This window comes from Haemaphysalis longicornis, unplaced genomic scaffold (assembly GCF_048455015.1).
Source record: "Haemaphysalis longicornis isolate Haplotype H1 unplaced genomic scaffold, Haemaphysalis longicornis Haplotype H1 scaffold_4, whole genome shotgun sequence".
Lineage (NCBI taxonomy): Eukaryota > Metazoa > Arthropoda > Arachnida > Ixodida > Ixodidae > Haemaphysalis > Haemaphysalis longicornis.
The window spans coordinates 37,399,346-37,411,433 of record NW_027526361.1 but is presented as its reverse complement, the minus strand read 5'-3'; the positions used below and the strand labels follow the sequence as shown (position 1 = coordinate 37,411,433).

Genomic DNA, 12,088 nt, shown 5'->3' with positions numbered 1-12,088 from the left:
GTACTGGCCTATGTTGTCTAGCATAATTAGCACATCTGCTTCAAAATTGGATCATGTTTAGTGTTTCTACATGAGTTGGTTGCATGAAATTTATATGGCATTACTGGTTATCAGGGATGGAGTCCAATGAGTGCGCGTTGGACTTTTACACCTGTGGTCATGTCGTTATCGGACATCAGTCTGCCACGCAAATTGCAACTCGACATCAAGAAGTCTCTCTGGAAGCTGGTGTATGCACACTTGAACTCTTCCAAGTTGGCGCCGAAGGCACTTTGCGGCCTTCTCTGACTCGTGATATGCACTGTCGGTTCTCGCTTGTCGCTTACATGTCACCTTGTAGGAATTCTTGTCCAACGCCGCATTAGTATTTGCACATTGTCAGCGATAACACTCTCGTTGCCGTTTTCGTAGCCCCGTTCGTCGGATCTTTTTCTTAGTTTAGGCTTCGCTGCGCGACACACAATGTGGGGAAGCCAGTCAGATCGGAATCGCTGTTTTGGCGCCAGTTCAGGGGCAATAGATAGGGTGCTCAACGTGAAACGAATGACAGCCTCCGCAAGCGCCCGGGGATGCACTTGCTCAGCGCGTGCATGCGAGTTGCACCAGTAGTACACATTTTGTGCGCACGCAGATCTGAGCTGGAGACTGCAAATGCTGCAAACACACACTGCGCAAGTCAGGCGCAAGGGCCTCGCCACTTCCTAGCACACCTAAAAAAAATCGAAACCAAAACTAAACTACGCACTTACTCTTTGTTCGCTAATTAGAGCTTAATTCTACTAAAAGTTTTTATAGAGCTAGTTTTAATTACTGAGGCAAGTATTTGTAACTATTTTGCTTCAGTTCAATGTTTTAGTTAAATAAGTACGGAACAACTTTTTAGAAGGCTGAATACAATTGATCTGGCAACCATGGGAATTGTATCATGTCAGCGCTCACGATTCGTACGGTCTCGGAGTCGGAGCTCGCTTTACCCAAGGAGATTAAAAAAAATGCCCTGGGGCCCTATTCTCGACTGCACAAATTGCCGGAAATTCGCCCATGTTTTTTTGCGTAAGCACGACGTAAGCAATCAGTGACGTGCTGCACATATAGCTAGACGACATGCAGTGTAATTTGACGAGTGACTCATAAAGATCGCAATCAAGGTATCAAATATTTCGCAAGAATGATATAAAAACACTTGGCATGTACTATAGAAATGAAGACGGTAGCTGAGGCTGACAAGAAAAACACATTTCTCGAGGTCAAATTTGGCGTCAACACCACAAGGCGATCGAGTAACGTTGATCCAAAAGCGAGCGAAAGGCGCATGGAGGAAGAAAACTTTCTTTTCCTCCATGGAAAGGCTGATGTCGAGCTAAAGAACATCACACAATATTTTTACCGTATCTATTTATTTCTGTCAATCGCTTTTAGTAACATAGCTGGGCTCTCTGCTTCAATGCAAGCTTTGTTGCGTTATCACCTTCCCTGCCGCCACCGCCGCTACGCCTGATAACCGCGGAGCGCACCGATGTCGCCGATTCACTCATTCGTCAAGCTCGACTTCAATCAGCGCTGTAATGAACCAAATAGTCACTTTTCTTTGTTATTTTTTTCTTAAGTTCGATCATGTGACCCAACAGCTTACTAGGACGAGTATGGACAAATGCCATGCATTGGGTTCTCTGTCATGGAGAGGCTTGTACTGCCCTCTTATGTTGCGGTTACGCCAAACAAATAATTTTTATTTTATTGCCAAACATGAAAGCAAAATACTGCACGTTATTTGTATGCTCCATGATCGCTGACTTGGAAGCAGTTGAAACTATAATTTGTTTCGGTAGGAAACATGTTTTAAACAGCGCGCATGCGAAACTGCGCCTGCTGCAAATTGCCGCACATTTCGCGGCGCCATAAGCCGGGGCAATTTTTTGCCCTATTTTGGTTGTATTTTGCGACAAAAACAGCCGCCATTTTCAAGCTGTTACGTAGCATTACGTCACTTTTACGCAGGCTGAAGTTGCCAATGCATGACGTAATCGTTCCCGCCAACTGTTTAAATTACGTCAATTACGTCACGCCTACTCAGCCAATCACAGTGGGGTGTGTATTACAAGCACTATTGTTGTATTGTCGTTGAATAGCAAAGACAGGCCTACGTTGTCATGTCTAGTGCTTTTTGTCTGGTTTTTCATTGCCGGCCAAGAATTATGCGCTTTCAGTAAAGAGAAATAAGGCAAACTTTAGAACTGGTGCCTGTAAACGTCATAAAACGTCAAAATGACGACAGCACACACAACCGCTTTGTCAACCGGAAGCACGTGCCCAAAATTGAAAGCCAATCAAAAAAGACTTCCGGCAAATTGCCGGAAAAATGGCGAGTTGCCGGCAATTTGTGCAGTCGAGAATAGGGCCCCTGGCCCCCTTTCGCCATAGGGCTCCTGCGCTGCACAGGGGGCGCTGCGAAACCGGCTTCCGTTTTCGCAGCGCCCGGCTTCCGGGGCAGTTAAAAAGCAAGTGAAGGAAACAGAGACGCTCCCCAGATAACGCAAAACGTCCTGAGGACGTCCTCAAATAGTCCAAACGTCTTGGATCCCATACTGGGCGTTCACGGGGCATCCACAGGATTAGATATTATAAATGATCCCTCAATGGTCCATACTAGAGCTTATTTTGGATCACAATGAATTGCGAATGATCCCAAAATGATCCGTTGTATGATTTCTTTTGGATCACAATCCACATCGACGTCTGACGCTGCTGTTACCCAGAGTTACTGGATATATTCAGTAACTCTGGCTGTTACCGTGAAGGAAAAGCTATTGCACTCGTATCCCTGATGGGAGCTAAGAACGCTAAAAGTGCTGCGCCTGCGAGGCCGCAAGAAGCAGAGTTGCAAGAAGAGCAAGAAATCTAAGCCGGAAAGACTGCAACGAAGTCAAGCCAATTCCATTCAATGGTCTTCGTTGGGTAGCCAATAAGGCGACAAACATCAAAGTGCGGTTGGCGTGTGTGTACGTTTGGGAAGAAGACAGCTAGAAACAAGCGGTTTGTAGCGTTATTCACATCAGACGCGTGTGCATCGCGTCATCGATAAGTGTTGGAGATGTGTCTAACGCCTGCATAACTTTGCAAGTATGAACCAGGCCGCCACGCGACCCATGCATCTTGGACCCCTCACCTCGCCGCTTCGGACACCTTTAGAAATCCATACAAAGCAGATGGAAAAGGCAGAGGCTTAACAGAAGGCTCCGCAAAAAAGTGGCCGAGCTCAACCGCACGATCGAAGAGCACTGTCGCACGCTCTGCAGCCAGCAGTGGAACGAGCTATGCAATGCGGCTGACGGCCAGCTACACAACGGCAAGGCATTGAATTTACTCAAACAGCTACTTGACGAGACCAAAACCAAGTCCCACCAAAGAGACCGTCTCGCCAAACTTCTGCATCGAGAGACTACGGAGACAGGAGCTGCCACCCTGCGAAAGAAGCTCGAAGACAAATACGTCCCGACGACACCGTCGGTCGACCACGGTCCATACCGCGGCCGACCCAACGTGCGTCTGGACAGGGATATAGAAATTGAACCTGAACAGCCGTTCGGCACCTGGGCCGGACCTCATCACAAACAAGGCCCTAAAAAATCTCAATGACCACTCCATCGAGAACCTCACGGCGTATTACAACAAATGCTGGAGGAGCGGTACCCTGCCGAAGCAGTGGAAAAGGGCCAAGACAATTCTCATACCAAAACCCGGGAAGCCACTGAGCACGGACAACCTCCGCCCGATCTCGCTCACGTCCTGCGTGGGCAAGGTCCTGGAACACGTCGTACTCAACCGATGGCAAGAGTTTCTCGAAAACGAAGACCTCTATCCCGAGACGATCATCGGCTTCCGCCAACACCTGAGCACGCAGGACGCCATGATCCAAATCAAACATCAAGTCATCGACGTCGAAACCAGGGACACCAAAGCCGTCCTCGGGCTTGACCTGCAGAGTGCCTTTGATAAAGTCACGCACTCGGCCATCCTTTCGCAGGTATCCAATCTAAACTTAGGTGAAAGGTCGTACGAATATATTAAGGTCTTCCTCAGCGGTAGAACGGCAGAGCTCAGAGCTGGCGACCTGAAGATGGATGAGAAGACATTAGGTAGTCAGGGAACCCCCCAAGGCTCCGTCATCTCACCCATGCTCTTCAACCTCGTTATGATACAAGTTGCCAAAAGACTATGCCAGCTCGAAGGACTGAACCACACGATATACGCGGACGACATCACGCTGTGGGTGGACGGCGGCAGCGATGCCCACATAGAATCCACACTGCAGACGGCTGTCGACGCGATCGAAGAAAGCTTGGAAGGCACGGGACTGCGTTGCTCCCCCACCAAGTCCGAGCTCCTGATCTACCGACCGAACAAAACGCACAGAATCAAGCAGCAAATCGAGCACGAAAAGATCAAAATCCGAACCAGAGACGGCAACACAATACCGAAGGTCAGCGAGATCCGAGTCCTAGGGATGACGATCGAAGCACTCGGTAGGAACGGAGGCACCGTCACCCGCATCACGGGAAAGGCGGCGAACGCGACAAGACTGCTCAAGCGCGTTACTAACAAGAAGGGAGGCATGAAGGAGGATAACCTCACCAGACTCATACACTCCTTCGTACTTTGCCACATAGCGTACGTGGCAGCCTTCCACAAGTGGATGAAAAGCGAAAAGAACAAGCTGGACATCCTAATCCGGAGGGCCTACAAGACAGCCCTCGGTCTACCCGAAACTACCAACACGAAGCGTCTCCTCCAGCTGGGCATGCACAACACGCTCAACGAGATCGCCGAAGCGCAAAGATCCGCTCAGTTGGAACGACTGTCGTCGACCAAGGCCGGCAGAAAGATCCTGTGCAAACTAGGCATCAGTTATCACGAACAACAGGGACCAAAACGCCCCGTTCCCGACCACGTACGGCGGAACGTACGGGTACACCCCTTGCCGAGGAACATGCACCCGGACTTCAACGAAGGCAGATGACGCGCTAGAGCCAAAACACTAACGGACCTGCACGCGAAAGACCCCGGCGCCAGATACGTGGACGCAGCCGAATATGCTGGCCGCAACGGCTTCGCGATTGCCGTGGTCGACTGCGAAGGCAACTTGCGGGCATCCGCTAGCACGTCAAGCAAGCAAGTCGAGGAAGCGGAAGAAATAGCCATCGCCCTGGCCATCGTAGACCAAGAATGCCACACGATCCTCAGCGATTCCAGACAGGCGGTGAGAAACTACGCGAAAGGAAGAATTGCCTCAACGGCGGCAGGAATTCTGATCCGACAGGCAGACCGCGACAAGAGGATTCGTATCAAGTGGTTCCCGGCGCACGCAGGCGCAGCGTCGGAGAAGAATGCCAACCACAACGAAACGGCACACGCCCGAGCGCGAGGACTAACCGACCGCGCCCAGTGCAACGGCCTCCCGCTGTGGTTCAGCGCCAAAGACCGAATGACCAGCTACAACGAGTTGACCAAGGCCCTTCGGCTGGCCCGTAGACTTCTCCCGCCGCCCTGCAAAGGGCTGAGCAGGTCACAGGCCGTGCTGTTCAGGCAGTTGCAAACGAGGACGCTTCCGAGCCCGGCGCTACTGCACCGGATGTACCCGGAATCACCCCCCGACGACAAGTGCAGAGTGTGCCGCAGGGAGACGGCCACATTCGAGCACATGCTCTCGGACTGCTCCAAACATCCAAGCGAAGCTAATTCAGGACGTATACCGCCGCAGCTTGAGGAAGCAATGTGGAGTGACCACCAAGAAACGCAACTCCAGGCCGTCCAGCAGGTCATCGAGGCGCTTGCTATAGGCAGGAACCTCGCGAGCCGGCAACGGCGAGCGAGGATCCTCGCAGAGCACCCGCCAAGACGACGACGTAGGCCACGTCCTAAGCGCGCGTGCGCGCTTTACTGCAGGCGCAATAAACGTTTCTCCAATCCAATTGCTCCTTCTGCTATGCTGTGTAACGAACGCCTGACATCGAAGAAAGCGTGCGCATCACGTCATCAAGAAGTGTTGGCGATGTGTCTAGCGTCCGCCTAACATTTACAAATATGATCCGGGCCGCCGCCCGAAGCCGACAGCCGACTCGCGCATCTCCTTGAAGCAAGGAACTCCATACAGAACAGATGGAGGAAACAACGCAACAACCGAAAGCTTCGCAAGAAAGTGGCACTGCTCCATCGAGAGATAGAGAAGCACTGCGTCGTCCTCTGCCGCCAACAGTGGCATGCGGTTTGCCAAGAAGCCGATGGGCAGATACATAAGAGTCGCACCTGGCAGCTACACCGCCACTTGACGAAACTAAAGCCAAGGGGACGCAACGCCACATCCTTGCCCGCACCCTACACAAAGCCCAGCAGGAACTTGGCGAGTCAGAAGTCCGCCGACGTCTGAACGAAAGATACCTGCCGTCCTCTACCCCCCCTGAACCTCTTCCGAACTACACGGGAGCGGTCAACACCCATCTCGACAGAGACATTGAGGAATAGGAGGTTAGGGCGGTGCTACAGACGATCAACTGCAGATCGGCGGCAGGGCCTGACAAAACGACGAATAAAGCACTTCGCAACCTGAACGACGCGGCCATTTCCGCCCTCACACGATTCTACGAGTGCTGGCGCTGCGGCCGGTTACCCAAGCGCTGGAAGGAGGCGAAAACGGTGCTCATCCCCAAGCCGGGTAAGCCCCCCCACATCGACAATTTACGTCCAATCTCACTCACAGCCTGCGTGGGCAAAGTCCTAAAGCATGTACTGCTCAAGCGGTGGCAATCATACCTTGAGGACGAGGAGCTATACCCAAATACGATCCTGGGTTTCCGAGCAAAGCTAAGCCCACAAGACGCAATGCTGCTACTCAAGCAAGAAGTAATTGACCAGACAACTCACTCCCTAGACAACCGAGCGGTTCTGGGCCTAGACCTACAGAGTGCTTTCGACCGAATCAATCATTCAGCCATTCTCAAACAAGTATCCCGCCCCAATATGGGACAGAGAACCTTTACGTATATCAAAGACTTCCTTACCGACCGATCGACAACGATCGACGTCGAAGACATACAACTCCCCACCAAGTCATTGGGCGGCATGGGGAAACCGCAGGGATCGGTGATATCCCACATGCTGTTTAATTTGGTAATGATTGATGTGGCCAACAAGCTCGCCAGCCTCCCGGACGTCAAGCACACCATCTACGCTGACGATATTACTTTGTGGATGACGGGAGGCAGCGATGGCCACATTGAGACCACGCTACAGCAAGCGATCGAAGCAATTGAGGACCAACTGCAGGGAACGGGATTAATCTGCTCTCCTACAAAGTCGGAGCTTCTCATCCTACCACCCCATGGAAGAGGCAAAAGTACCCCTACCACCTCAAGCATCACCCTTCGGACGAGGGACGGTACAGTTATCCCACACGTCAAAACTCTGCGTGTCCTCGGCCTCCACATAAACGCGCTCAGGCAAATGAACTCACCATCAGTAAGTTGGAAACCGAGGTAGCGACTGCCATCCGACTACAGTTGAACACGGATATATCGAACACGGATATATCGAATTATTGTCTATATGGAACAGTGCAAACATCCCCTTGAAAATCCCATGCAAAAGTATAGGGCTGTAGTGCGCGTGTATCGAACTCCTGATCACGGGCAAATTCGATATATCGAATTCCGTGCCGAAGGTGTCCCTGAAAGTTGGCTTCCTGTGATGGGGTGGAGTTGATGATAATGTACTCATCGCAGGAGCTGCCTGGCTTGAGGAGACAGAGGCGGCGTTGGCGGCATTATGTCGCTTCGATGGCCTTCAACAGCTGTTTTCACGCTAGCACGACGGGCAGCTCCATGATAGCTAGAACGCGGATAGTGGTTGGGGCGAAAGGACATAAAGGAGCAAAAGAAATTGACCGGAGGCACTCTTTTTCTGTGATTTAGCTGTTAGGTGGCTCGTGCAGGGGGACTGGTGCGGCGTTGTATGTTTGTTTTGTCCAAGGCATTAATTTCGGAGCAAATAAGGCGAGAACTCGTCGGGTGCAGGCTGCTGAAAAGATGTTGGATAAAAGGCGTTCGGAATTCCTTGCAGTAGTTTTGAGGGCGATGCACGCATCAACGTTGAAGTAAAGGCGAATGCAGCACAACCCGCCCCGGCTTTTCCGGAGCGTGTCGGGCGTAAAGCGACTTCGTTGCACGCCTCCAGATGGGGGAGGTGTTCGGTTCGGATACTGAAGTTAACGGCCCTCAGTGCCTGACAACGTTCCCAACCGCCTACTGCAGCCGAGGTTACGTCAGCGTTAATCGCCTCTGTTGTGGCACAGTGTACAGCGTTGATTTTCTCATTTGTGCGTGTTTGTAATCTTGAAGACAATTTGGCGAACTTTACGACGCGGGAGAAAAAAACAAGCGAAGCTCAACGACATTTCAATGATAAATAAAGTGCGGTGGTCACCATGCTGCGGTTCGGATTTTCCGTGCTTTGAGGGTCAAAACGGTAAGCTACCGTTTTCCACGACTTCAGAAAACTCTCAGTGATGTGCGGAGTTGTCAGATATTCTTCGGATAGGCGTATTTTATATATCGAATTATCGATATATCGAATTCTTTCGCGATCCCCTTGGAGTTCGATATATCCGTGTTCGACTGTAATACGAAGGGTGTCCACCCGACATGCAGGCATGAAAGAGGCAAGCCTCCTCCGATTTGTTCAGTCATTTGCAATCAGCCACATCGCTTATGTTGCGGCTTTTCACAACTGGAAAACGACTGAACGCCAAAAGCTCCACGCAATCATCCGCAAGGCATACAAAGCGGCACTCGGGCTGTATATACATACCAGCACAGACAAGCTCTTCGAATTGGAAGTTCATAACACACTAAACGAATAGCTAAAGCTAAGCGCATTGCGCAGCTCGCAAGACTATCGCAGGCAAGAACGGGCCGTTCCATCCTACAACGGCTTGGATATCAAGGTCAAGAACTACAAGACAGCAAAGAACGGGCCTCGCTCCCACGGGACCTGCTCCATAACCTCCACGTGCCACCAATCCCTCGCCACATGCACCCTGAACACAACCAAGAACGAAGGCTCGCCGGAGCGAAGGCACTCACGGCAACGCACGCTTCAGACACCGGAGCATACTACGTGGACGTGGCCAAATACCCGGACCAACCGAATACATATGCCGCAGCCGTAATAGCCGCTAACTCTGGAGCATTGTACACGGCAGGCAGCGTCAAGGCCAAGAACACGGACCACGCCGAAGAAATAGCGATCGCGCTGGCACTCACAAATCCGAAATGCACCACTGTGATCAGTGACTCACGAACAGCGATCACACATTATGCCACCAATTGTGTCTCCCCCGGTGCTGTGAGGGTGTGCGGGGCCCTACATCCCAGAAGAACATCGGTGACTATAAAGTGGTTCCCGGCGCACGCTGGCCCGCTGAGCACGGGCGAAAACCGCAATGAGGAGGCGGACCGGGCAGCGCACGCGCTCACCAGCCGCGGCGCGAGCCCGAGTCCCCAACTTGCGGCGCAAGAGCCCAACGAGGCGATGCCACTCACCACTTACAAGGACACCTTAGAATGGTACCGGACCAACCGTCGGACTTTCCCACCACCCCACCCTAATCTGACGAGGCAGGAAGCAGTTATGTTTAGACAGCTACAGACTAATGCGCTAATAGCTCCGGTGTTAGCTCAACACATTTGCCCAGAGGTGTTCCCGAATGATGTGTGTGTGCTGAGCAAGAAGGATAGGGCCACGGCAGCTCATATCCTGTGGGACTGCAGAGTATATCCAAGTGAAGCTAGTACAGCCGAGACGTTCCCGCCGCACCTAACAAGTGCGGCTATGAGCAAGGACTACGAAACACAACATATGGCCGTCCAGCAGGTGTTGGACGCCCTCAAACGTCAGCGCCCCGAAAGTGCTGTCTCCACCGGAGGCGTTGCATGAGTAGGTGACTGACAACGAGCGGCAGTCCGACACGACGTAAGGCAGCGTCCAAGTTGCAGGACAAATAATGATGTTTTCTCTCTCTCTCTCTTTGACCCATCACCTAGCCGCTTCGGACTCCTTTGTTCATTCTCAAGGGAATGCCTCACGACGAAGAGATTCCATTCTAATCGCGTGTTGCGGAAGGGCGAATGCCATTTTGAAGTTGCATCACAAATGGTGTTCAATCGGCCATTAATGCACTCGATGTGTACCTATGACTGAACCGTACAGGTTTGACTTTAGCTTTTTTGATTGCATGTTGCAGCTATATTTTGTGGATTCGCATTGCAATTTATTCGTTCGTTCTTAATCAGGTTACGAACTTGTGCATCGTTAAATTATTCAGCCAGATTTCTGTCAGCCAGAGGAATTTGCCTGTGTAGGAGGGTTGCAAGCTGGGCTAGTTGGAAAGACATTCTTGGATAAAACCAGCGCGAACTCAGACGAAGACGAAAGAAGTGCAACACAAGGACAGCCGCTGGTCTAACAACTAAATTTTAATATCAGAAAGGGTGAATATAAGTACCGAAAACAAACAATAAAGTAATAAAAGGACAGTGCGCATGGTCGAAACAAGTTTGCAAAGGTCACGGTGATACCACTAGTGGGTATACACATGTTACAGTCAATGGCACACGCAGATATGCAATTTCTTTAGGATGGAGACACACGCTTGTTTGGCTTACCCACTTATCACCTCGTTCTGCTATGTGGAATGCCTCCATGATTTCGCGGGTTGTTTGCTTACGGTGCCTAAATAAAATGTTAGTGGCAGGAACATTAGGTTTGCATTGGCTGCACTTAGCACAATGCGAAGAACGATGGGATGATACAGGGCCTTTCAATGACAATTCATGTTCTCTCAAACGCACGTTGATACAGCAGCCAGTTTGTCCCACATAAGTTTGGCCACAGGGCAAAGAAATTCTGTACACAACTCCCGTTGCGCATGCGACATACCGGTTCTTGTGGTTGACACCACAACCAAGTGAGAAGAAAGGGGTTGGTTTGTTTTGTTTTGCGTTAACTGAGTCATGTGGAAAGAGAGAATGGAAAAGAAGGGATCGCTGGGAATCTACAAAGCAAGCAAAAAAGAGATCTGGAAAGATAACTTTTATGACAACAATAAAGGTAGAGCGTTGCTCTTTGAGGCGCGGGCTGGCTGCTTGAGAACTCGAACTTACACGAGCAAATATTCGTCACAGGATGAGACATGTGTGGGATGTGGCAGAGATAAAGAAACAATCGACCACATAGTAATAGAATGCCAAAAAATTCAGCCGGATAGAGTTGGGGAAAGTCCTACTTCCTGAGGCACTGGGGTTCGCAGTTGATTTAACTGGTCAGCAGTAGGTATTACCAGAGTCCTTCAATGCTTTACTGGTCACGAAACTTCGGCTCTCGGTTCATATAGGGACCGCGCGCGCCGCTGCAGGCGCCACCTCCGCACGAAGGTCATCCAGCCGCCGCGCGTGCGGCGTATTGGCCAGCTCTTGGCGTGCAAACGCTCGCTGCTTTTATTGTCGGCGCGCTGATTAACTGCGTTTTTTTTTTCGTAGTAGTTAGCGATGAATAGTCCGGTTATTGTATTAATCACCTGCCTTCAATGGGGTTTTATTTTTCGAAGTAAGTTACCGTAAACTTCGGCCGGGAACGGCTTGTGTGTGCTCTGGCACAAGCGCTGCACCGTCGTGTTTACGGATTTTAAATCTATATTGCTTCTTTTCTTAAAGCAAAGTTGTAAATAACACACATACGGTAGCTGTGTAGTCACGGGCTGCTGCGGGCCTATCGATAATACAATAAAAAAACTGAAAGAAACCAAGTACGCGTCGTTCAGACTACGCTTAATGAATCCGTTGATTGCTCTGGAATGCACAGAACGCTAAAAGAGATAGCCCAATAGTATTGTCGTTTCGATGAATGTGTACATACTTGAAAACATCTAAAAACGCTGCAGAAACGCGAAGGATCAAAACACGAAGAGATACAGGGTGTTTCAGCGAACACTTTCAAAAATTCTTTAAAATAGGCTCTTCGAGAAAAAAAGAAACCCTCT

At 50.6% G+C, this 12,088-nt stretch overlaps 1 protein-coding gene across 1 annotated transcript; it reads left to right on the top strand.

The window, feature by feature from the left end:
- Positions 1-4,117: 4,117 nt before the first annotated feature.
- Positions 4,118-5,017, top strand: LOC144179715 (uncharacterized). Its single transcript, XM_077708158.1, has one exon. It carries the CDS (start codon positions 4,118-4,120, stop codon positions 5,015-5,017), a length of 900 nt encoding a protein of 299 aa, XP_077564284.1.
- Positions 5,018-12,088: the final 7,071 nt, after the last annotated feature.